The sequence below is a fragment of the Hemicordylus capensis genome, chromosome 3, assembly GCF_027244095.1.
Source record: "Hemicordylus capensis ecotype Gifberg chromosome 3, rHemCap1.1.pri, whole genome shotgun sequence".
NCBI classification, from domain to species: Eukaryota; Metazoa; Chordata; class Lepidosauria; order Squamata; family Cordylidae; genus Hemicordylus; species Hemicordylus capensis.
The window spans coordinates 263,711,894-263,739,483 of NC_069659.1; the positions used below are offsets into that span (position 1 = coordinate 263,711,894).

At 42.8% G+C, this 27,590-nt stretch overlaps 1 protein-coding gene across 1 annotated transcript in view; it reads right to left on the reverse strand.

Moving 5' to 3' along the window:
- Window positions 1-1,325: 1,325 nt before the first annotated feature.
- Window positions 1,326-27,590, reverse strand: part of HTRA1 (HtrA serine peptidase 1) — an 81,415-nt gene continuing 55,150 nt past the window's right edge. Inside the window, exons 4-9 of the mRNA XM_053312438.1 lie at window positions 20,766-20,960; window positions 19,426-19,458; window positions 9,163-9,277; window positions 8,766-8,823; window positions 7,834-7,929; window positions 1,326-2,047 (exon numbers count right to left, since the gene is read on the reverse strand). Of these exons, the coding sequence (XP_053168413.1) occupies window positions 1,879-2,047; window positions 7,834-7,929; window positions 8,766-8,823; window positions 9,163-9,277; window positions 19,426-19,458; window positions 20,766-20,960 (666 nt within the window). The 3' untranslated portion in view covers window positions 1,326-1,878. The remainder of the gene's footprint in view (window positions 2,048-7,833; window positions 7,930-8,765; window positions 8,824-9,162; window positions 9,278-19,425; window positions 19,459-20,765; window positions 20,961-27,590) is intronic.

Genomic DNA, 27,590 nt, shown 5'->3' on the forward strand with positions numbered 1-27,590 from the left:
GGCATCAATGTATTTCAGTGCAGTAGCAGATACTGTGTGCGAAGGAGGGTCACTGTGCATTGCGTATGGTTAGAACAAAACTGAAGTCTCTGCAGTTCAGTGCATTGACTTTGAAAGCTCGTGTTAATATGCATGGACTGGTCCTATGAATGATTGCCTATGTTTGGAATAAGCAACTAGCCAAGAGCTCATTGAACTAGAAAGGTCAATTTATGCATATGCAGCAAATAATTCAATAGGTTTTGTTAATGTTACATAAAAATGGCAACCGGTCTGATGGTTAAGTTCAGTTTGATAAAACCCAGAACCAAAAGCTATTTCATGGCAGAGAAGACACAAGCTTTACTCTCTGCATACTACCCTCTTATCCCAATGCACCAAGTTGCATCCTGAGGAAATCCTGCAATGGACTGGGCTCACTAAGGGGTGATTTCAGGAAGTGCCCCTCAATGAGAATAGTGTGGGTTTTTAAAAGCCAGCAAATTTGACACCTACAATAGTAGAGAGGTGAAACAGGAAGTTGACGATCACTTGGCTGACATTGAGATTGATGCTGCACTTTCACAACAGTGTTCCACTAGCCAGATGTAACTAAGTCAGGAGCTTGCATTCCTGCTGGCACAACAGGGGATACAGGGTGCATGGGTCCCAAGAAGCCGCATCCACCTGCCTCTGGGGTCACCTCACTCCTCTCTGTGGCCACCTCACTTGCCTCCCCTCCCCTCCCTTCCCCTCCGGCTAGCCACCCCTGAGGATGCTGCACTCTGTTGCTTTTCTCCTCTTCATGCATGCTGCCCATCCCCAGCGGTGCACTTCTGCAGCTCACCACTGCTCACTGCCGATCTCCAGCAGTGCACCATGTGGCTGGTAGGAGCACGCTGTCATGGGCAGGGGGGAGAGTCTGTCACCAGAAGGAACGTGCCGCCACCAGGGTAGAGTGCTCTGCCACAGGGGGAGGACGTAGAAACATGGGCTGCCTATGCCCTCACTACGCCACTGAGGGTATGCTTGCACAAGGTGTGCAACCTGTGGTGGAAGTAGTCTCCCACATCCTGTTTTATTATCCTTCTTACTCAAGCACATCACTTGGGCAATGAAACTCTGAGCACCTGCTCAGCTAACTAACCTCCTTGTGTGTGAGTATCTCTGCTCATTTTACTAGTGCAGCATTAGTCTGGATGGCTGCCACTATTCAAAACATGCAGCAAAATTTTAAAAAAATCAAGCTTGAAAGTTGGCTTTGGGACAAGGAGGCATTGACTACATGAAGAGAATGAACACTTTTCAAGAAATGAATTTTTATGAAGTAAAAACACAGTCAAAGATACTGTTTGGAATTATTTTAATTACACTAGGAAAATACAGTATTTAAAAAATTCAGCATGGTTTTGCAGGGAGAGATCTTTTGGAATCTGTGTGTACAAGTCAGCTTTTAATATTCAAACATATTAGCTATCATACCTTTTAACAATCTTATTTCCAGGAAGAACAAAGCTATAGGTAAACAGAATACTGTATCGTATGGATTAGTGGCAGTTTAACTTTCAAAAAGTCTTTGTTCAAAGTAGTGATAAAGCTTGCCACACAGAAGGAATCAGAACTTGACCAGAGAAGTAATAGCAACAGAGCAGCCAGCAGATAATACATTGCATACATAAGGAATAGCAGAAATATCATCTGGAACACTGAATTGATTTTGTGCCTCAAACCTATACAATTTTTTTTAAACTTTATTGGCCAATACAGTTCCACTGAGTTCCAATCCACATGTGAATTGTTGGTCAAAAGTCTAATGCTTCCTGTACCAGCACAGAGATAATATACACAGTCCATAGTTTGCTCTTGAGAGAAAACATGAAATCCAGCTCATGTTTCTACTTATGGGTCAATTTCATCAGGTATCACTGTTATAATAATGTCTTCATTGCCCCTACGTACTACCATGCTGAGTGTATTGTCCTTTTTAATAATATCACTGACATCATTAGCTGAGAGTATTGGTTGTCCATTGATGCTTATAATCACATCATTTTCTTTCAGGCCTCCACTGAAAAACAAAGAGACAAAAATGTGACCATAATTACAAGAATCATACCTTCTTTCTGTAACAACCACGATCAAGATACAAGATCTGCAACCCTAGGCACCACATGTGATACTGTGCCCTTTTCTGTTTGTTTGTTTGTTTGTTTGTTTGTTTAACTATGGACATCCTAGGGAAAGTCCCTGCTATTTAACCTGAAACTAGAAGTGCAAAAGAAATGTACACCCTAGCAAAGGGAATCATTCCAACTTACCCCCATTTGAGAGCTAAGTGTGCAGGTTTTGTGACCTCCAGCGGAAGGATGTCATGCTAACACAAAACTGTTACTTAATCTGAAGCTTGCAATCCAGATCAATGTTATGCTACTGCACAACACTGCGTTTGCACAACAGTGGCACATCTGCTTTAAATGGAACTTTGTGCAGCTGGGCAAATCCTTGGGTTTTTAACACAATTATGCAATCTTCTTGCACTAGTGCAACTTTGGTCATTGTCAACTTTGGTCATTGTTGGTCCTTGATTTTCGAGGTTCAGCGTTCTAGGACCCGTGAAAGGGCTTTTTCAGTTGCTACCCCACTTCTTTGGAATTCTCTTCCCCTTCAGATTCGTCTAGCCCCATCTTTACTGGTCTTTAAATCCTTACTGAAGACCTTTGTTTTCTGCTGGGCATTTGCCCTGTAGTTTATTCTATTTCCTTTCCATTATCTATTTTAGTTTGCAATTTTTAATGTAATTTTTGATTGTAATTTTTAATGTTACCTTATTTACATGTCATTGTATACTGCCCGGAGTCTTTGGAGTGGGTATTAAATGCTTCTAATAAATAAATAAATAAATTACGCAAGTGCTTCATTAGTCAGGATGTCAGCTAGTGCCTGTAAGTCTGTTGCATTGATTGTCAGGAACAGAAGCAGCACCGGCACAATGGCAATAGCTTCATTGGTAGTCATTAAGAGAGTTCATTGGCGATACATCAAATTCTCATCCAAACCTTTGACACTTTACAAATGTGACCTTAACTAGCAATGTTTGATTCATATTGCATATTATGCAATATGCAGCAACACAACACATTTAGCATAAAATGCTGGGGAGAAAATACTGCATGTGGTTTTGCCTTTCTTGTCTGTCTAAATATGACATGTCATACTTTGTAGATATCTGGAAAGGATAATATTTAAGTAATTCCATTTATATTTTGAAGTGCCTGATGATAATTGATTCATAAACACTTTGACTACTTAGTATAGCATGCCCCCTCATAATGGACTCAGTTTAGTCTTTGTCTATTTTATTTCAATCATGAAATAAATCCCACATGATCTCTACTGGGTGAAGCCATTATTCCTTCTTGTTCCCTACCCAAAATGCTCTAGCTTCTGAAAGATAAATCAATGAGGCTTCTTCAGCAAGAGCACATTTATACTTCAAGCTGGATGGTGCTCGTTCAACATAATTGGCACTGCTGGCACAGAGGCAAATGGGGAGGGCACGGCATCCCTTTCCCTGCATATTCTTGTCCCATCTTGTAGACAAAATCTGGCTCCAAGTTATGGAAACATTAACCCAGCTAACGGGATGAGACATGATTCAATCCCTAAACATAATCAGTTTTTTTTAGCCACAAAGCCTCTCTCATGCAAAGAAAAATGACTTACACAAGCACTTCTTTTGGAATTAATATTTTTCAGAAGTGACTAATTTCTTGGAGGTCTTGGCATTTTATGATGATCTGTGTGAATATCAGTGTGAAAGGAATACTTTTCATTCTATTTTCTCATTCTTTTTTTCAACTTGTATATTACAATTCTGATAACTATAACCAGCTGTACAAATAAATAAATTTAACATGGCAAATATATTTGATTCTATGTGCAAATTTTGATCATGCTTACATATGAAGTTGCCTTATACGGAGTCAGGATATTGTCTATACTGACTGGTAGTGGTGCTCTAGGGTTTCAGATGAAGACCCTTCCCAGCCCTATCTGGAGATATTGTTGGGGCACCTGTATCCCAACAATAGACCCAGAGGTACCAACCCAGAAGTATATGGAATTCAGGCCTGTGTCTGATTCCATTTTATTAAGGGATTGATTAATGCCCGAATTCGGATGACCTAACCAGTACATGACACCCAGATCTCATGATTGCCTGGTAAATGATTTGTAAAGGCAGGGGTAATCTAGCATTGTTTATCAGTGTTTGTGGAACTCACAAGAGACACAATGGGTCTTGCGAGATTACCAGTCTCACATTGCTGAATTTAACTTGCTCTCCAGTAATCCCCTTACCTCACTGACAGGATGCTTCTGCATTAGTCAAATGTATTGATTAAGTTGCCTCACACATGTACCCCTTTTGATGTTACTTTAAATATTCTTGCACACTAGATAGAGGTACACAAGAAGTAATTTAATTGCTGTCTCACACAAATAGAACTAATTCTTTCACTAACTCCTGACTTTTAACAGTCTTGGGACCAAGAGGCAAATTTACTTTGGAAATGACAATAGAACAATACTCTGCTAACAGGAGATGAACTGAGACCCTGTTTATCCTGGACTGAGCGAATATCCTGAAGACAATATCCAAAAGGTAACAGCAAATTGTCACCTTTTTGGGGACCCAGAAAGGGTGAGGACATTTTGAATGGACTCTATGGAGATCAAAGAAAGATACAACTATAAAGAATGAGGCTTACTGGACAGAGTCAGCAATCTTTTGCCTACAAGCAAGACTTGATTGTGAGCAATCCAAGGGTTTGCTGCCCAAGCCGTGGGACTAGAGGCAGGAACTCTTTCCAGGGAGATGGGACTGTTTGTGACTTCTGCTGTGCAGTGAGAAGTCAAGACTCCCCAGCCATGATACTCCCAAGCAATCTTGCCTAACAAGCATACTTGCTCAAGAGCCATCCCGGAGTTTGCTGCTAAGCCGCGGGGCAACAAGCAGGAACTCTGTCCATGGACAGGAACTGTCTGTGACTTCTGCTGCGCAGTGAGAAGTCAAGACTTCCCCAGCCATGGTGCTCTCACTCTCTGCCTCACTCTGAGCAAACTGCCTGCTTGACCATTGTTCTCAAGCTCCTGTTTCCAGCTACAGCCTCTCTCCTTCAGCTGAAAGCCCCACCGCTCTCAAGTCTCTGACCCTGGTAATATGCTGCTCCACAAGCCTTGGATCTCTCCATCCTTTCCCCTTCTTCTCCTTTTCCCCCTTCCCTCTACTAATTCCTAATCTCCCCAACCCATGCTAGTTCTCAACCTTCCTTACCCCCCCCCCGCCACTCTTTTCCACCTATATCTGAATTATATTAGGCTCTCGGATATATGATAGTTAGGAACACTGGGTGAATGTTGTTGCTGGCTATGGTTGAAATAATGTTAGTAATTCTGATAGATTGTTCTGCTTTCTGCTCAGATTGATGTTGTTATTCTTTTGTACTCAGTAAAGCCCACTGAATTGTTTAGAAGTGCTTTGATCTCCTTTCTATCTTGCGTGCCTAGATCCTACATGGTCACCGTATAAAATAACTGGCCACTTTGTGACACTGGTGAAGCCAGCCTAATTTCATCTGCGGGCTCCTAAGCACAAAATCAGGCTTGGTTCACTATAATATCAGGGATTTAACCCAGGTCCAGATTAAGGCTTTGTGGGCCCATGACATTTAAGACAGGGGAGCCCCTTCTGGTCTTGTCCACATGGCAAAAACATAACAATGTGTGTGAGTGTGCATTTTTCCTACCCCAGCAGAAGCAGGCAGCCCACCCAGGATTATCCCTGTAATTCTGAGTCCAAACCAGAAAAAACAGCTTCTTCCATCCTTCCCTCCCTTCATCTTGTGGGAAAAGGGAAAACCTGAAGGAATGGAACTAGACTCTTCTCAGCTTTACCCCCCACAAAAAAACACAGAAAGATTCTGTTTCCCCAGAGCTCCTTCCTGAGTAGATATCCCTTCCCCTCCATTCCCCAAGCAGAAGCAGCCAGTCGACAACTTTATTCACCATTTCCAACAATTTCAGTGGTAGAAAACACATACGGGAAGATATGTGTTTTTAAAAGACCCAGTTTTTCATAAAGGAAGGGGCCAGTTGCACCTCCAATGGGGAGCATTCCACAGGCCACCACAGAGAAGAACCTATCCATTGTGACCACCAGAAAGAGCAAGCAAGTACACATAGGAAATCCCCCCTGCAACTTCTTCTGAGTTGAGCAGATTCAAATGGAAGGTTGGTGGTACATCAAGAACCCTGACCCTAAAGCCGTAAAGATCAACACCAGCACCTTGGGTCATGCCTGGAAACAAAGTGGTAACTAAAGCAGCTCATAAAGGAGCAGTGCAATATTATTTGTGAGTTCTTGACCCAGTCAAACCCTCTCATGGCTGCATTCTGCTGAATTTCCTACGAGTCTTCAAGGGCAGCACCATGTAGAGCACATTACAGTAACCTAATCTAGATATAATGAAAGCATATGGCCAGGACTGACTGAGAAAGACACGGATGCAGTTGGCATAGCAGCTAAAGCTGAGCAACCCAGCCCAACTTGGGCCATGAAGACACCTGAACACCCAGGTGAAACACTGGGTCCAGGAAAACTCCCATGCTGTGAATCTGCTCCTTCAAGGGAGCAGATCTTCATCAAGAACTTGTTCATAGTCCATTGCTGAATCAGTAGGTCTTCTGACCAGGAGAGTCTCTATCTTGTCCAAATTTAATTCCAGCTTTCTAGCTGAAAGGGACCAATATTGAGCTGAAGGGACCAATATTGTGAAAGTTAGAGGCTGCAATAAGCCTATGCCCTATCAAGAGTTATTTGTTCATGACACAGGAGTTAATCTATTCCACTACCAGATCACTATTCTCCCTCTTTGCAGTGAACACCAGTTCAAGCAACATAGGGACAGAGTAGTTAATTTAAGTTGATTTAGACTAGAACGAAGGTGCTACACTTTAGCTGCAGAAGCTAAGACTGGTTTGTACTGCTATGCTTGATCAGGCAGCTATGCAGCTCTTCCCCATTTGCCTTTCAGAAACCCCAAAGCCCCATTACTTATATAAATGAAGATGTGGTGTTGCACCCATGCTAAGAAGTTATGACAGTTTTGGGGTGCCATATAAGGAAACTTTGCCCACTCCAATCTCTATCTAGATGCAGTATTGACACTGTCATATTATGCAGTGGTTGATGGGAATCACTGAGTGCATGCATGATAATGGCTACCAATACAACAGCATAAACATAGGCCAAGTTTGAAGTCTGGTGCAGTTATGGCCTTCTTGGATCCTACCGTCCAATTTTTAATTATTTTTTAATTACATAAGCATAGCAATTTTAGAAGGATGGAACTCCTCTCACCCTTCATCAGTGCTAGTCATTTTCTATAAGAATGGCAAAAAAACAAAGCTCTTCCAAATCCAGTATTTGGGGGTCATCTTAAATTCTGAGTGATCTTCTGTTCAGGTAGATACAGTAAAATGTAGGCAACCCCAAACTGAGTTTTCTCTAAGGTTTCCCCAGGACTCCAGAACACCCCCCCCCCCAATTTAAATCAGAACCCCACCTCCATCTCTGGCTGTTTTAAAGCAACTCTTGAAAACACATCTCTTTCATCAGGCTTTTAGTTTAAAATGTATAGGAAAACTATCAGATTTCCTTGAATAATGCACAAAGTCACCCCATGGTAACAGCGCCAACTCCCCTATCATTAAATAAGTTATCGAAGGCCTGCCAGGTATTTATCCTTCAACTACAAGTTTCAAAGTTTGGACAAAAAGTTTCCTTTAACTTACACTTCAGCTGGTGTATCTGAAATTACTTCAATAATGTAAGCTCCAGAAAGAACATCAGGGAAGTCTTTATGGCGCTCCTTCAGTTCTTTAGCTTTGCTAGGAAACACAAAACCCAAGCACGTTTAATATGAAATTACCCTTCCAGTGGAACACTTAAATAGAAACACTTTCCAGAAAATAAAACAAGAGTTTTCATTTCACCAGTGACAGAAACAACTGCTAAAATTTTCAAAGTCCAACGTAAAAAAATTCTGCTGCTACAATTGTGGAGAAGTCCAGTTTTGGATAGAAGTGAATAGTAAGGTTTGCCCTAAAAATTGGTTCCTTTTGAAATTTGACTGGTTCCCTTAAAAGGGATAGCTCACATTCAACTATTTTGAAACTTTGAGGTAAGGACAGCATCTGAATCACACAGACTGAAAATGTACCTATAATTTTTTGTCCAGCCCCTGACAAAAATGTGAATGAACTGAAAAATAAAAAATGAAAATCATTTTGAATATACAATGTAATGCACGATATATTACAAATGTAATGTACGTATTAACACATAATGAGCAAAATAATGAATAGCAATGATACAATCAAACCTGTAACACACATATGCTATGTAAACATACATACTTTATAAGTTTATAATTATGGCTTTTTATCTCTCTTTGAATTTGTGCAATATGACTATTTAGTGTTATATAGTTCTTTTGGTTTTATATCTATTCCTTATTATTCTAATTGCTATATATTACACATAGTAGTTTCCTGAAGAAGAGTTTCACCTTTAAAACAACCTCCTGAGGCTGTTAATTAGTGTAAACAATAAAACAAAACAAAAACAGAGAACCTTCATCACATTTTGGCCCTCAAAATGTACATTCTCAGAGGGCTAGAAAACAGTTCCTAACAGATGAAATATGGTAAATGTTAAAGCTTACCTAGGAGTAAGTGAAATCATTCTTATGCCAATATATTTCTTTTTAGGTGCAGTTTGTCCTGTTTGAAGAAAAAGAAAAAAGTAAAACTTATTTCCTAAGTTGTCCTCCTCTGAATAGAGACATTCTACACATTAAGCTTATTATGGTATATTATGGTAGACAGAGTGGGTAGACCCTGGGACTGTAGCACTGCAGAGTGCAGGCGAGCGTATTATTTCCAAATTCCATGCCTACAGTAAACTACCACATCAAGGGGAAAGATTTTGCATTGTCCCATAGCTAATGTGGTAGTTTACTAATTTAAAATATAATACCCCACCTGTATTCTGAAGTAGTATCATCCAGAGTGCTACCACCCCATTCTGTGTCAAGTGCAGAACATATTTTTGATTCATACCTTTAGATTGCCGGTCATGTGACTCTGTGAGAAATTTTTTAATTTTGTCTGAAGGTATTGCGAAGGAGATCCCAGCAGTGACTTTCAGAGTATTAATACCAATCACTTCGCCGTCCTGTAAGTAATGTGAACAATTCAGTAAGCATGAATTGCCCAAATAAATACTGCAGTTCTTATCATAGTCAATGTTGTGGGCAGTCTACTTGCTTCATTTTCACAGGACTGGATCTCCCATGAGACCATGTGAAGAAACTGCTTCAAGCAGCAAGTCCACCATGAGGTGGCAAGTGCAGCTACCCTACCCTTCGCCCCACCTCTTGCTGCTGCCACCCACCTCATTTCCAGGCCACCATCCCTCTCTGGGCTTTCCCTCCCTCGCCACACTGCTTCTTCACCAGTCCCAATCCTGCCTCTCTTCCCCCATGTTGGCCTCACCTTCCATGACACACGGCTGCTTCTTGTTCGAGGCCAGCCAGGCAGCTTGCATCCAGTGGTGGCTTTTCCTGCCAGCCTCTGCTCACCACCACTGCCCCAACATCAGCTCACTCACACATGCTCCCACTACCTACCACCTAGCTTGCCTGCTCTGTCTCCTCACTAAAGCTAAGGAAGCAAAGTAGACAAGCTTAGTTCAGGGGCTGGGAGCAGGGGAAGAAAGAGATACCGAGAAAGAGAGGGATGGTGCTGGTTTTGAAGTAGCAGCAGTGGCGAGCAGATGAAACTGCCACTGGCTGAAAGCTGCCAGACCAGCCTCCAATGGCAAACAGCGGCACAACTGAGAAGATGAGGCCAGCATGTGAGGGGCATTAGGGCTGGCAAGGCAGGGGTGGGGCTGGCAACAGCTCTGTGTCAGGGGTCAGTGCTGGTGACAGCAGCATCAGTGCTGGGCCAGTGAGAGGCTGAGCGACAAGACTGCTTGGTTGCTTTAAAAAAACAAAACACAAATTACATAATGGGCATAATGGAAATCTGGTGGAACAATGAGAACCAGTGGGGCACTTATTCCTGGATACAAACTCTACAGAAAGGTCAGGGAGGAGAGGATTGTGGGTGGAATAGTACTGTATATTAAAGGAAGAATAGAATCCAACAAGCTAGAAAACCTAGGAGGACCAGAGTCCTCCACAGAAACATTATGGGTGACTGAAAGGAAATGTGTTACTAGGGACATGCTATTGCCCTCTGGATCAAAATGCTGTGAGTGACCTGGAGTAGGAGAAGCAAATAAGAGAGGCATCAAAGAGAGACAGAGCTGTAATAATGGGTGACTTCTATTATCCTTCTACAGACTGGGCAAATTCATGTGTGGGTCAGAGTTGTAGAACCATCGGGGAACAATGACCATAGTGTGATCCAATTCAGGTTATATGAGAGTGGAGTATTATAGAAAGTTCAGCACAGATGTGTTGGACTTCAGAAGAGGAAAATTCTCAAAAATGAGGGGACTGGTAAAAAGGAAGTTGAAAGGGAAAGTCAGGAGGGTCAAATCACTCCAGTAAGCAATGAACATATTTAAAAACACAATAATAGAAGCTCAGTTGGAATGTATACCAAGAAGCAGGAAAGGTGCCACCAAGTTCAGGAGGATGCCAGCATGGCTAACAAGTAGAGTCAGGGAAACTGTAAAGGGGAAGAAGATTTCCTTAAGAAAATGGAAGTCCTGCCCAAATGAAGAGAACAGAAAGGAACAAATTATGGCACACACACAAAATGCGAGCAGATAAGAGATGCAAAAATAGATTTTGAGGAGCATATAGCTCCCTAAGGGACAACAAAAATTTCTATAAATATTTCTATCAGAAGCAGGAAATCTGCCAGGGAAGTGGTTGGCTTAGATGATGATGGGATGAAAAGGACTATTAAGGAGAATAAGCAGAACACAGAGAAGCTGAATGAGGTTTTTTTGCATCTGTCTTCATGGTAGAGAATACAGACCATATACCCTCTCCAGAACTGAACTTCTCAAGCCTGGTGGCCAAAGAACTGGGCCAATTTGAGGTGACGAGAGACGATGATTTAAACTGTCTTGAAAAACTAAAAATTCACAAATCACAAGGGTCAGATGAAATCCTCCCAAGAGTTGTGAAGGTATTAAAATATAAAATTGCTGATCTCCTAGAAAAAATATGTAACTTGTCTCCATAGTCAGGCTCTATATCCAAAAACTTGAAAGTAGCTTATGTAACTCAGATTTTCAAAAAAGGATCCAGGAGGGATCTGGGAAACTACAGACCGATTAGCTTAACTTCTGTGCTAGGTAAATTGATGAAAAGCATACTTAAGGACAAAATTGTTAAACATATAGAAGAACAGGCCTTGCTGAAGGAGAACCAGCATGACTTCTTCAAGGGGAAGTCTTGCCTCACTAAACTTTTGGGGTCCCTCAGGGATCTGTATTGGGACCAGTGCTCATTTAACTTATTCATAAATGATCTAGAAGTTGGGATAACCAGCGAAGTGGCCAAATTTGCAGATGACACTAAACTGTTTAGGGTAGTGAAATCCAAAACACGCTGTGAGGAGTTCCAAAAAGATCTCTCTAAACTGGGTGAGTGGGTGATAAAATGGCAAATGTGGTTCGATGTAAGCAAGTATGAGGTGATGCATATTGGGGCAAAAAGCCCCAACTTCATATATACACTGATGGGGGTCTGAGCTGTTACTGACTATCCAGGAGAAAGATATGATATGGGGTTATGATAGACAGGTCATTGAAAGTGTCAATTCTGTGCACGACAGCTGTGAAAAATACAAATTCCATGGTAGGGGTTATTAGGAAGGAGGCTAATATTATAATATTATGCCTGTTCTTAAACAGTTGCACCGACTGCCGATATGTTTCCTAGCAAAGTACAAAATGCTGGTTATTACCTTTAAAGCCCTGAATGGCTTAGGTCCGAGTTACCTGAGAAAGCGCCTTTCTCTATAAGATTCCCAACACTCATTAAGATCATGAGGAGGGGTCCATCTTTGGGTGCCACCAGTTCATCTGGTAGCAATATTGGGCCTTCTCAGTTGTCACTCCTGGGTTGTAGAACACACTCCCCATGGATATAAGAGCATTATCTTCCTTGGAGGCCTTCAGGAGAGTCTTAAAGACCCGTCTTTTTAGGATGGATCTTAATATCTAATTTTAATTTCTATTTTAATCCGTTTAAATTTCTATTTTAATCCGTTAAAGAGCCCCTGGTGGCTCTGTGGTAAAACTGCCGCCCTGTAACCAGAAGGTTACAAGTTCGATCCTGACCAGGGGCTCAAGGTTGACTCAGCCTTCCATCCTTCCGAGGTCGGTAAAATGAGTACCCAGAATGTTGGGGGCAATATGCTAAATCATTGTAAACTGCTTAGAGAGCTCCGGCTATAGAGCGGTATATAAATGTAAGTGCTATTGCTATTGCTAAATGGGTTTTTTTTAAGTTTGAATTGTTTTATTACGTGTTTTTGATTTTACTGTAAACCACCCTGAGCCACTTTAGGAATATGTATATGTATATATAAATGCCCTTATACAAATCTATGGTGTGGCCACATTTGGAGTACTGCGTACAGTTTTGGTCACCATATCTTAAGAAGGACGTGGTAGAACTGGAAAAGGTACAGAAGAGGGCAACCAAGATGATCAGGGACCTGAAGCACCTTCCTTATGAGGCCCGGCCAGAGCATCTGGGGTTTTTTAGTTTGGAAAAGAGGCGACTACGGGGAGATATGATAGAGGTGTATAGAACTGTGCATGAAGTAGAGAGAGTGGAGCCATCTTAAGTGGTGTAGCATGGAAATGCATGACTAACAAGCAGAAGGTTGCCGGTTTGAATCCCTGCTGGTACTATATCGGGCAGCAGCGATATAGGAAGATGTTGATAGGCATCATCTCAAACTGCATGGCAGGAGGCAATGGTAAACTCCTCCTGCATTCTACCAAAGAAAACCACAGGGCTCTGTGGGTGCCAGGAGTTGAAATCGACTTGGCGACACACAAAAGAGAGAGTGGACAGAGATAAAGTTTTTCTCCCTCTCTCAACACTGGAACCAGGGTCATCCCATGAAACTGATGGTCAGGAAATTTAGGACTGACAAAAGGAAGTACTTTTTCTCACAGCACATAATTAATCTATTGAATTCTCTGCCGTGGGATATGGTGATGGCCACTAGCTTGGATGGCTTTAAAATGGACATATTCATGGACATATTCAGGTCTATCAATGCCTACTAATCTGGTGGCTATAGGCCAGCAAGATGTCTCTAAATACCAGTTGCGGGGAGAAACAGCAAGAGCAACACATTCTGACATTTTGCCTCTGGGCTTCTCAGAAGCATCTGGTGGGCAAATGTGGGAAACAGGATGCTGGACTAGATAGGCCCTGGGCCTGATCCAGCTGGCCTGTTCTTAAGTTGCGTTTACCTCAAGGGGTAAAAGGCAACAAGCTGGCCCTTATTTCCCTCAACTACCTTTCCATGATTGAGGATATATCAAGGTAAGAGCTTCCTTCACTCTTTCACTGCGAATACCCCACAACAATGTTGGGAACCCAGATGGGTGCATAGCACAGCCCATGATGACCCCTGTTAGCTGTGTGGATTTATGAAGCCAACCTGGGCTGAAGCATCTGCTAAGAACTAAAAGGGCTGAATCTCATTAGCTAGAGCCATTAGGAAATTCCTTCTGTTTCTCTTTCAAGAACTGTAAAAAACCATCAAAAATAATAGCACTTGCATGTGTGGCCTACATGATTAGGAAAATTACTCAAAATAGATCCATTGTGTTCGGATGCGTTAGGTATTTCCTAATGCGTCCTTTTAATTTCCATGGGACTACTGTGAGTAGTTTTCCTCATCATGTCAGCCACTATAATTACCTCAGAGTTATTACCAGAAGTTGTCTAGATGTAAATTTTTTACTTATGCTGTGAAATGCTCCTTTTATAAAAAGATTCACATGCCAGCTCGATTACACCCTTGTTACTGGCCAGGTAGGGATGAATCTTACTATAGACAGTTTCTCCTCTCTGGTAATTGCATAGTTACTACCTGAAAGGTAGCTAATTTTTGTTTGAAAGCCATTAAAGTCAGACAACAAAGGACGACCGATGAGATATCACTCAATTTTGTATGTGAGAGGTATAATTATATTTAATTTGATCTATTGTTCTCAATATATTGTTATTGGGGGATGTTCTGGATACAGATACAATGATCAGATACTTTTGTGTCTCTGATAATTGATCATAAATAAAATTTCTTTTTTATGGTGTGAAAGGACTTGAGTTTAACAAATGAATCAAGGGTAAATAGCTCAATAGTATAGAATATGTTTTCCATGTAAAAGGTTCAGTTCCAGCATTAACAATCTCAGATTGAACTGGGCATGGGAAGAGGTCATAACTCAATGCTAAAGCACATCCTCTTCATGCAGAAGGCTAAGACACAATCCCCAGCATCTCCAGTTAAGGCTAGGAGAGAGCCCTGTCTAAATCCCTGGAGAGTCTATCAATAAACAGCACTGTACTACATGATCCAGTGGTCTGACACAGTATAAGGCAACTTCCTATATTCCTATAACATTATGCCTGAGACCTCAGAGAGCTGTTGCCAGTCAAACTAGACAGGTCTGATTCAATATATGAGATCAGGAACAGTTCCAGTATTTATTTATTTTTTTGTACAATAGGTTGATACTTTCACTTACATGAAAAGCTCTCTTTTCATCTCAATATTTATTTTTCCAGCAGGATTTATTCAAACTATGTATGCTCTATAAGGCTCTATTGGTTTACAAGCTAAAGTCCTTTAAAAGCCCTGTAATCATAGCTGGACCAGAGTTAGTTTTTCTTAAGAAAAATTCAAACCATGCGGAATAGTACAACTCATCTGAAGAATAGCTTCAGAATAGCTGGGTTCTTCTGAATAACTGGGTTTGGTGTAAACAACAACTGGCAGAGGGGATACTAGACAAAGCAGTTCAAGAACCAAATGTGGATGGAAACTTTCATATTCCTAAGAAAAGCAAATACTGTAATATTTATCTGTTTCAACAGAGTTGCTGGATATGCTGCAAGACTTCAGGAGCAGAGATATGAAGTCATAGAAGAAGGCAGAAACCTTCAAAAATGTCTTGAAGGTAATTGCAAGTGCTACTTTTATAATCAATCTTTTATATTAGGAAAGAGGTGCTGGACCTTTGCATATGCCATCATTTAGCTAAGGCGTTTCACTGTCAACTATAACAGGCTTTAAAGTCTTGATAATTAGACAAGTGAGCCTATTCTCACGATTAACTGAGAGGGCTACCAGGCAGGCAGCAGGAAGACTGCTTAAACTTACCTTCCCCACCGACTACCACTCCTCCGTTGCTGGGCATGCTCATTGTGTGCCCAGATCATCCTCTGCTGCCCAGACGGTTGGGAGCCAGGAAATCCCATAATGCACCACACAAGTGTGTGGTGCACTGTGGGGATCCCAGCAGCGATGGGTGGATGCCCATCACTGCTACAGCACCAGCTAAAAACAGCTGGCACTGCACACGTTTAAAGAAACGGGGCCAAGAGAGCGCTCACTCCCTGAACCTCATTTAGGAGGCAGGTTTCACACTGGGGTTAGGCAATACATTAGAGATCAGATCTCCTGAAACCTTATCTAGAAAAGGTTTTGAGTTTCTCACAATACTCTAAGAACATAAGAACAGCCCTGCTGGATCAGGCCCAAGGCCCATCTAGTCCAGCATCCTGTTTCACACGGTAGCCCACCAGATGCCACTGGAAGCCCACAGGCAGCAGCTGAGGGCATGCCCTCTCTCCTGCCATTACTCCCCTGCAACTAGGACTCCTGTTGCAGGCATCCTGCCCTTCAGGCTGGAGGTGGCCTATAGCCCTCTCACTAGTAGCTGATGATAGACTTATATCTGTGATAATGATACAGAGATCCTAGGAAAATACCATAAAGTACAGCATTCTTTTGACAATTATTAGCTGCAGACCACAACTTAATTCCAACTATACATGTTAGTCAATAACCCACCGGAAGAGAGAATTCAATAATCCAAAAAACTTTGGTTTAAGATGAGAGTTAAGCTGCTTTACATTTTCACTTGTGCACTAAAAAGCATGTAAATTCCAAATTAAGGTGCCCATCATAACTTAAGCTGTAAAGATTTTATACAGTCTGGTATATGATGATGGCTTTAGAAAGGAGGCTCCATGCACCCACACTTTGCCTTGGTCTTTCAGTTGGACATTGGGCTTGGAGGGATGCATCCAGGCACACACTGAACAGGTGCAGTATTGCTAATCACTTCCTAGAATTGCCCCTGATGAATTTCTGCCTGATGCAGCTCTGATCAAAGCAAAGTGCATGGAGGGATACGCCTCAGACTGGAAGAGGAGCCCCATGCCATGTCAGGAATGAGCGGTTGCATCCTTGAGAACACTGCCCACTGCAAGACCACCATACTAGTTGTGGGCAATGCTCTGGGCACCGCAGCTTCAGAACTCCTACTGCACAGACTCTTTCAGCAAGCAAGATGCATTTTTCTGACTCTTAAAACACAACTTTGAGGATCAATTGTGAAATAATCATCAATTGGGTCCCAGAGGGATATACAAAAGGAACATTTCATAACTGTGCACCACGTCCAAGAGGATAGGGAGGCAGGAACTCTAGCCTCCGCATCAATTAAGCCAAACAATGGGTCTAAGTGCCCTTTCTGTTGAACATCCAGACTGAACCCAAGAGCTGTGGCCATTCTGGAAACATAGTCTGAATACTGTTTAAGATCCCCAGAAGGAGAGACAGGTTTATTGTCCAATAAAGCCTCTTGCGGGGAGGAGCTCAAGGATGTATGTTCTGCGCTGGGTGAATTCTTCATCTCCGTCTATTTCCTCCTCCTCCTGCTCCTCCTGCTCCTCCTCCAAGATTCTACGGGCACAGGATCTTTAGGCAAGGGTCACAAAGGAGGATGTAAATGCTGCAGGTCAAATGCATTTAGTAGCGAAGATGCTGGTACCAAGGGAACAACCTCCAGATGTTCTTTAGGTGGGGACGCTTTCTCCTTTGTGAGCTCCCAACATTCATGGATCAGAGAGCATGATCAAAATCTATCACAAGAATGTGAAGGGCTGGACTGGTGGAAACTATGGTGATTGATAAGTCCCATGTCATACTACTCCTCCCGGTACTGAGGTTCACAGCGGTACCTGTTCAGTTCTGAAGAGTGGTAATTGGTATCAGACCTGTACAGGTCACATTGCCACTCTCTACGGAAGGGGGATGCATGGTTGCTTGAATATGCCAATCCCTTAGGAGAAATGTCCAAATATCAATCCCCATAAGATCAGCCATAACTATCCCAATCCTCTGCGTGGTGGTAATCCAAGGAGCGATCTCTAGTGTCCCAATTTTCAGCTCTATCCCACTTGAGACGTCGCCGGGGGTAGAACATCACCAGGGTAGCCTGGTAGAGTTTGAGTCCTGCCTGTATGGTGAATAGGCAGTATAATCCAAGTACACTGGGTCCTCTTCAAGATCCTGTTCTGGGGACAGAGGCCAGGTCAGGCAATAATCAAGAGAGGTTTCCAAGTGAATCTAAATGATCTCTCGGTATTGATGGAGCATGTTCTGGTGCCGAGGTCTGAGCAGACTCCAACTGTTCTATTGGTAAAACTGATTTAGGTTTCTTTTTTGGAGGTTCCTCCACAGGAGCTAGAGGGGTCTAAGCTTTTTTCTTCCTGGGAAAGCGTAGCAAGTGCTGGCCCGCTGGTATAAGTTGTTGCTTGACCACTTTCTTCTTTTTCTTTAAAAAGGTGCCACAGATAACAGCAGGACAGCAGATGCGCAGCAGGAGTCGTAGGACTCGAGACAGACGCGGCCACTCCTGAAGAAGAAGGGGTCAGCAAGAACAACAGCCGACATTACTACCAGGTTCCAAGACTTCGTAACCTCCGGTACCGGAGCTGTTGTACCAGTGGTATTCCAGCGGGATTAGGGGCTGTAGAGGCAGTCTCAGACCCCAAGGCAGATGCTACAGAAGCCATTTTCAATTACTTCTTTAAATATAAGGCTTCAGAGGAACGTAGAGCTAACTCCCACAGGGCAGACTGGAGACAAGAAGCCTTCCAAGCCTATTATGTAAGTTTTTGACAATGAGGGCAAGTCTCAACTATATGGGCTCCCCACAAACAAAGCAGACATTCAGAATGTGTTAGGGGAAGGTATCTTTGCCCAACAATGGGCATACTTCTTAAAGTTCTTCATGCCTGGCATAAGCAATGAAGGCCTCACAGGCCTCAATGAACCATCCCATCTGGGAGCGTAAGGGGAAGGGGGTAACGAAAAGAAATATTACTGCCAAGAATAAACTGAAACTACCCGAAAACAAAAACTAAAGGCATGAAAAGGGAGATAGCAGGAGAAAGAACAAATTGAATAGAAGAAAAACACATATGTCCCTTCTATTCTTTTCTCAGTGCCAGAAGTCTCCAACGAAGTCTAGTGAAGAGTGGACGACGAAAGACTGAGGGGATGAGGAGAGGCTCAGCCTCATGTAGTGGCTGGGGGTGGGGTTCCTGCCAAAAGTAGGAGATAAAGCTTGGAAGATGCCAATTTGGTGCAAGCACAAAAAAACGCACGTGTAAAAGACAGACCCCACATCAAAGAACATTTAAATATCACTTCCTCAGTCCACAAAAGTGTTGCCAACCCTTTAAAACTCTATTCAAAAGAGAAAAACTTTAAAGTCCTCTATAAAAGCTACTTTATAATGGATCTTCACCAAATTTTCAGGGTAGGTGTCTCTTGTCACTTAGCAAATGTTTGCTGATGGCCAGGAAGATTATACAAATGGTTTTGATTTTATAAGCAATAAAATTTTCAGGGCTTATAAAATGGTAGAACATTGAAAACACTCTCCATCTTAGCGCCAGTATAATCACAGAAGAAACATGAGACTGGCAGGGAGCACTGAATTTCAGTATTTCATTCTCTTATATACACAGTATATAGCTTGTGAAAACTATAAGGAATTGAATATACTATTTGCAGAGAATAGAAACAAATTGCATTCATTTTGAAATATGCACACAATAAACAGTCTGAATATCATACTCCAAGGGCATAATATGATTTATCAATATCAACATGAAAAATTGATTAATAAGAGACCTATGATATTTACAAAGACCTTGTCATATTTCCTCTGTAAAGTCTACTAATGGGAGAGCAAGTGGATTGGCCATACAATTCAAAGTAATAGAATAAATAAAAAGATGTTCTTACCAAGTTTACTAAAGGTCCCCCAGAGTTTCCATACTGTAGAGAATTAAGAGAAATATTGTATTTTAGTCTTTTATTCTCATTAACTTGCAAGGCTTTCTTTAGATTTGGACATCTAGCTGTTGCCTGCTAAGTTCTGGAAAGGGGGATTCACATTCATCTACAGCATTTTCTTATAGAGAGGAAACGATTAAAACCTGTTTGGAATAAACCGAATACAGTATATATTTCTGAAACTGAATACTTGTACGTATTGGCCCTGCAATAATGACTTAAGACAGAAGGCTCTTCCAATGTTGTTATGTTAGCGAATTATTTACTATTATTATTGGGGGATTTTAAACATTTATATCCCGCTGTCCCTCCGAGTTGCTCAGAGCTAAGTACATGCTTATTTTTATCCTAATAAATGCATTGCCCTATTCAATAAACTGCAGTCTCCTGAACTTTAATGCATGCAAATCTCGTAAGAGGAAGCACACTGAAACATACAACCAAGACCTTGGAAAAGAGCAGGAAGACAGTTCAAAGTGGACTGTTGGAAAGTCTGCCAAAGCACGTCACTGACCAAACAAAATACAAAAGCAGCCAAAATAAAGTTAGCTTGTGTGGAGGTACTTAAATCAGGGAATTCTGTTTTGTCACCAAAAGAGTCCACAACATAGTGAGATCTCTTACGGAGAGGGGACTATTAGCACTTCTATTATTTTAGAAAGAGACCACTGTATTTCCAGAATAGCTTTGATGCCTTCCTATATGTCCCTAAAACCTCTGCTCTGTCACTTATTTAAAGTTCATTGCCAGTTTTCTCTCTCTTACCCTAAACCTGCTAGACACTGATTCTTTTATTTCCTAACCTTGCTACCAAAGCTTAAGAAAACAGGACTGTTTTCTTAACTCTGTAGAAGCCCAAATTACAGGAAGTTAACACAACTCTGAGAACTAGACTTGGTAAGCTACCTGCTTCTTTGAGGCTAGCATAAGCATCACTAGAAGCTGACATGTACTTATCTTGATCCTAAACACACAGCAGTTTGTCTTTTTTAAAACAACAATACAACCTTGACAAATCTGTGATGGATCCTTAGACATATGAAGAAAGTAGCCTTTCATCTAACAATTCTAAGTGGTCAGGTATTTATAATGAATAATTAATAGCATTTCCATAAGCTAAAGATTAGTGCAGATCAGCTGTTGTCTATGCCTCAAGGGATTAAAAAAAATCACTTTAACAAATGTTAATGCAACAACTTTATATGGAGGGGAGGGAGTAGCAACAGAGCAGAACATTTTTGAAGGTCAGAATCAAATTCAAGGGAAGTGTATCACAAAAAGAGACTTACATTGATAATAGCATCTGTCTGAATGTAGTCCATATCAGAGTTTCTGAGTCCCAGTTCTTTGCCTCCACGCTGAGTCGTGCTGACAATCCCAGTAGTTACTGTATTTTGAAGAGAAAACGGACTTCCAATTGCCACCACAAATTCACCAGGCCGTAATTCTGCAGAACGTCCAAGCAGGAGGACTGGTAGTTTCCCCTGAAAATAGTGGTTAAAATAACTGGAAATCAATAGCATCTTAAACAGGGTGAATTAAACAAAGGAATGAGAAGATAGGGAGTTCAGGTTTCATCCTATAGCTTTTAACAGGAACTCCAGTCCCATGAATGTTTGACCTTAAGAAAATTACACCATTAAAAGATTATGACTAAAATATTATTAAACAATTGAAAATTATATGCGGAACACTCCAATCCATGAATCTTATGACTCCACGACTGGACTTAATGATAGCTTTTTGGAATAAATTAGAAGGGGGGGGGAGCTAGAAATGGATGACAATTGCTTAATACGAAAATCTAAGAAGTAGACTAAGCCAAACAAGAACTAAAGTATTTTAGCTACACAAGAATCTAATCATAACACCTCCCTAACTTTGTGGCAATGCCACTAAATTAATATAATAATAATAATAATAATAATAATAATAATAATAATAATAATAAATTAATTAGCAAAGCCATGTAAAAGCTACCCAGATGCCTCCACTGCAAATTTACAAAAAATTGAGAGAGAGGCAGGTCTATTTTCCAACCAGGAATGTAATGCCTAAGCCCCTCCAGTAAAGGTAAAGTGTGCTGTCAAGTCAATTCCGACTCCTGGCACCCACAGAGCCCTGTGGTTGTCTTTGGTAGAATATAGGAGGGGTTTACCATTGCCATCTCCCGTGCTGTGAGAGATTATGCCTTTCAGCACCTTCCTATATCGTTGCTGCCTGATATAGGTGTTTCTCATATTCTGGGAAACACACCAGCAGGGATTCAAATCAGCAACCTCTTGCTCGCTAGGCAAGTCATTGGCCTAGTGAGAGCCAGCGTGGTGTAGTGCTTAGAGTGCTGGACTAGGAACGGTGGGACCCGAGTTCAAATCCCCATTCAGCCATGAAACTAGCTGGGTGACTCTGGGCCAGTCACTTCTTTCTCAACCTAACCTACTTCACAGGGTTGTTGTGAGGAGAAACTCAAGTAAGTAGTACTCTGGGCTCCTTGGAGGAAGAGTGGGATATAAATGTAATTAATAATAATAATAATAATAATAATAATAATAATAATAATAATAATAATAATAGGCCCACTGTCTACTAGCACTAAAACAAAAATCAAAAGGAAGGGCAATGTAAGTTGGATGGGAACTCTGTGTCAGATGTATGAGCTGTTTAAGGGAAAAGAAGATGCAAAATGCTTGTTTGCTTGTTCAGAGCAGCCATGTCCAACTGCAAGTACTGCATATGCTGGTCTGCCAAGGAGATGCCAAAATGGTAGCATTTGCTGGGCCTTGTTGCATATGGCCCTACCTTTAATGAGAGACATTCCCATTGTTATGCTAATTGATGCTGTTGAATGAATAAAATGCGCATGATACATATGGGCATACAATATTGATGGGTGTAATATATTTTAAAATGTAGTCGCATATACACATCTTCCATGCAAGAAACACGTCCTTACATTTAATGGCATCAGTTAGCGTCAGTTATATGCCAGTACACTCTTTATGGGAATGCCCTAAAACAGGTCCCTTATCTGAACTCTTAAGCTGTTAGAGAAGGGGGTGGGGAATGGAGGATAGGGAAAGAATGAGAAACTGAGGCTAAAAACAAAACATTTTCTATAATCAGTCTAAATAATGCATTTATCAGGCCAAACTTTGATAAGAGTAATAGATTTCCTGAGAAAGAGACACATCTTCATAGCCTTAAGTTATTTTTGGCAAGAGAAAAGAGCTATATAATAAACAGACTTTGAGTAATACAATTATTTGCAGTTGTGCTGAGTCTTCAAGCCTAGGCCATACTGGTGAAATTTTAGTTCAAAGTCAAGAACTGTATGAGTTGGCTAGGGATCATCTGTGTGATTCAGCATGCCTTCTGGAAACAGTTAGCCTTCTCTTTGTGGGGTTAAAACAAAATCAGCTGCAAGAATCCCTTCCTCAGCAGATGTTATAAAACATGGTTTTGCAAAGCAAAATGTGTACTGCACAGAAAGTTTCCAGAATACACCAGGTTCAGTATCTTTTTTTTTTTAAAGGCATTTTCAAGCTTCCAAAGGGATAGCTGTGTTAATCTGTTTTAACAGAAACAACAGAGTCTTGCAACACCTGGAAGAATAACAAATGTATTTCAGCACATTTTTAAAAAATGGACTAGGGTCTATCCTCAGTCAGCAGGAACACACACACACACACACATATATACAGGGATAGAACAAGAGGGAGAAAATATATAAAGGTGAGATCAAAGGGCTGTGAGATGGAAAAGTTACCATCAGTGGCCCCAGTGCTGCAAAGATGGAAGAAGGGCTCCACCCTTGAAGAGTGACTAGAGTATAGCTGAATTTAAGTGTCACTCTTACACTCCATTATTCACACAGGAATAGTCTATGGCCCACATCTTCCACAGTGCTACAGGGTAGAACAAAGGCTGCATGTTTACGGGGTGGCTGGAGCATGGCAGCATTAGAGCCTTGTTTCACAGCCCAGCATGTGGGGAGGGAGAGGAGAACATGATTGTTGCTTCACTCCCCTCCTTGTAAAACCTCTTTTCACTTTGACAAATATGTCCCTGAGGACTGTGGAGATCTACTTTTAAAAAACCCTAAGAAAGGGAGGGTGGTGAAGCTTCCCTGGACTCAAAGCTGAGGGGTACAATTGAAAAGGCCCCTGTCCCAGTCCCCACCAACCGAATCAGTGTCAGTACCAGGACCAGAGCAGGGTCTGTGATGTAGAACAGAGGACCCGGGCAGGTTCGTATGGGTAAATATGTTCCTGAGGATACCCTGAACTCAAGCCATTTAGTGTTTTCAAGATCAAAACCAGAATTTAACTCAGAAGCAAACTGGCAACTAATGAAGCTGCCTCAGGGGGGTGTAGTACTTATGAAGTGAATAATGCCCACTCGCAGCAGCATTCTGGAGCAGCTGAAGCTTCTGAACAGTCTTCAAGGGCAGCTGAGGGCTGGCCTGGGGGCACTGAGAGGGCAGTGGAATGTATGTGGGGAGGGCGCCGGGTTTTGAGCAGAATGGGTGCTTAAGGGTGGGAGTATTGTTCACTGCTGCCAACTGCGGCAGAGCACAGAGGTGCCCTGCGGATGGGGCACACCAAGAATATGCCCTGTTGCCCTGTGGGCCAGTCCGAGCCTGGGCAGCTCCACATAGAGCATATTGCAGTAATTAGTCATGAAATGACTAATGCCCACTTGCAGCAGCATTTTGGAGCAGCTGAAGCTTCTAAACAGTCTTCAAGGGCCACATCTTCTTTATAATTAATCCTTGAAAACATGCCCGTGGGGATGCGTCCCAGCACCTAGCTGGGATTGGCTGGGCGGTGGGAGCTCACGCACAGCAGGAGGCCATTGAGCTGCCGCCGGGGGAAATGGCAACGGCAGCCTGCATGCCCTCCAGGGTCAGGAGGCAGCTGGGTGCCAGGAAGAGGAGGCGGCGGCCGGAGGAGATGGAGAAACTGGCAGGAGGCAGGAGAGAGAAGAGGGCCCGGCGGGTGTCAGAGACGCCCGCTGGAAGACAGAGTCAGGGAGAAGGGGCTGAAGTGGGGGGGGGAGAGTCGAACTAGGGGCGCAGATGCTATGCACCCAGTCACCTAGTAGAGCATATTTATTTATTTTTATTTTATTTATTGTTAAATTTATATACCACCTTTCATTAAAGCAATCCCAAGGCGGTTTACAGCGAAAAATAAAATTAAATTAAACACAAGATGGGAAAAAAGACACAATTAAAATAAAGTAAAAAAAATATTAAACAAATCTGATTAAAAAATTTTTTTTAAAGTATAAAAGCAATACAGACTATAAAGAGCAGCAGTGGAGAATCAAATAAATGCCTGGGCAAAAAGCCAAGATTTTACACGTTTTCTAAAAGCTGTGATGGAGACCGAGGAGTGAATAGCCACCGGGAGAGCATTCCAGAGTCTGGGGGCAGCAACAGAGAAGGCCCTGTCCCGCATGCACGACAATTGAGCCTCCCTCATTGTCGGCACCCAGAGAAGAGCCCCCTCAGATGACCTCGTCAAGTGGGGGCAGCAACTCTTGGGAGCAGGCGGTCCCTCAGGTATCCCGGGCCCAGACTGTTAAAGGCTTTAAAGGTCAAAAACAGCACCTTGAATTGGACCCGGAAACAAACTGGTAACCAGTACAGCTCTTTCAAAATGGGTGTGATGTGCTCCCACTGGGCAGCTCCAGATAAAACCCTAGCTGCCACATTTTGCACTAGCTGCAGTTTCCGGATATTCTTCAAGGGCAGCCCCACGTAGAGCGTGTTACAGTAATCCAACCTTGATGTGACTAAGGCATGGGTAACTGTGGCCAGATCTGCCTTCTCGAGAAAGGGACGCAGCTGGCACGAAGCTGTGCAAAGGTACCTCTGGCCACCGCCTCCACCTCAGCTTCCAAAAGGAGAGCCGGGTCCAGTAATACCCCCAAGCTGTGTACTTGCTCCTTCAAGGGGAGTGCAACCCCACCCAGAACCGGTAAAATCTCCTCATCCCAGAGTACACAGAATGTTGGGGGGCAATATGCTAAATCATTGTAAACCGCTTAGAGAGCCTCCAGCTATAGAGCGGTATATAAATGTAAGTGCTATCCCGATTGGCTCTCCTACTGACCAACATTACCTCCATCTTGTCTGGATTCAATTTCAGTTTATTAGCCCACATCCAACCCATCACGGCCTCCAGCCCCCGATTCAGGACATCCACCATCTCCCTAGGATCAGGTGACAAGGAGAGATAGATCTGAGTGTCATCCACATATTGCTGACAACTCAGTCCAAGTCCCCGGATGACCTCTCCTAGTGGTTTCATGTAGATGTTAAGCAGCATGGGAGATAAGACCAAACCCTGTGGGACCCCACGGGCCAATGGCCATGGGACCGACCAGTAGTCCCCCAGCACCACCTTCTGGACCCTTCCCCAAGAAAGGACCGGAACCACTGCAATGCAGTACCTCCGATTCCCTACTCGCGAGGCAGCCCAGAAGGATACCATGGTCGATGGTATAGAACGCCGCCGAGAGGTCCAGCAGAACCAACAGGGATGCACTCCCCCTGTCTAGTTCCCCGCAAAGGTCATCCACTAGAATGACCAAGGCAGTCTCAGTCCCATATCCGGGGCGGAAGCCAAATTGAAAAGGCGCCAGATAATCCGTATCATCCAAGACCCTCTGGGATGCCACCACATGCTCTATCACCTTGCCCAAAAAGGGAAGGTTAGATACAGGTCTATAGTTGTCCAAGTTGGAGGGATCAAGGAAGGGCTTTTTAATAGTGGTCTTACCACCACCTCCTTGAGGCATGATGGCATCCTGCCCTCCCTTAATGAGGCATTGATAATCACCTCCAACCTCCCTGGCAGCTGCCCCCTCCCTGGCAGCTTTTATTAGCCATGAAGGACAAGGGTCAAGAGCACACGATGTCACCCGCACACTGCCCAGGATCTTGTCCACATCTTGTCCATATGGCAGTAATCCACTGGCTGAGTGGGTGACTAAGATCAGGTCAAATTTCTCCAAGTAGGGTCACAGTTGACATACCAGACATAGCTCATAAAAGGCACTCCTGCACTTTGTCACCACCTGTGTCTCCAAGGACTCTCCAAGCTGGGAAGTTTGTCTTTCAGAGGGATTGTGACCTTCCGTGACAAAGTTTATTTCACCATTTGGGACTATTGGTTTTGCCAATTCTCCTTATCTAGATTAAGTTTCAGCTTGTTTCCAATGCAGAATGACTTCCAAATGCCAGTTCAGGACCACCTGCCAGGCATCTGCCTGGCATCTGCTAAATTATTACTGCATAAATTATGGAGCTGGGTGTCATAAGCATACTGATGACAACACGGTCCATACCCATGGATGACCTCTCTCAGTAGTTTCCAAATATATATTAAACAGCATGAGGACCAGAATAGATTCTTGTGATAACCCATAGACCAATCGCCATGGGCTGGAGCAAGCATATCGTTCAGGGTATGATTCTCCAGGTAGGACTAGAGCCACCATGTCCCCATCTGGAAGAGGTAACCCAGAAGGATACCATGATTAATGTTACTGGATGAGACTGTGAAGTCCAGGAAAATCAACAGGATCATACTCCCACTATGTACAGTATCTATAGGTCATTAACCATAGTAAGCACGGCAGTTTCCATCCAGCACCTGGTCCAGAAGTTAGTCTGCAAAGGATCAAAGTCAGGGAGGAGAAGTCATCTTGGGCAGGACCTGACTGTCTACTTCTGCTCCACCCCTCCAGGTGATCCTTGCTGGCTATAAATATCAGGCTGCACCAAGGGCATGAGCCACTTGGCACAAGCCGAAGGGCTCTCAGCCTTCGGGGGAGCAGACTGGGGGCCCCAGAAGACTCGAGGAATACCCTATGTTTCATCAAAGACGATGGTATCCTCCAGATTGGAAGACAGAACTGCATGATGAAGAAGCCGGGGACTTGTTTTTAAAATTAAAACAGAGGAGCTGTGCATGGTTGGAGATTTGTCTGGGAGAGCATAAGTGTGGGGATGGTCTGGGGGTGGTGTTATCACACATAGCGGGCAGAGGGAGATATGGCGGTGAGAGCTGAGCATGCCATTGCAAGGGAAAACGGTCCAGGCA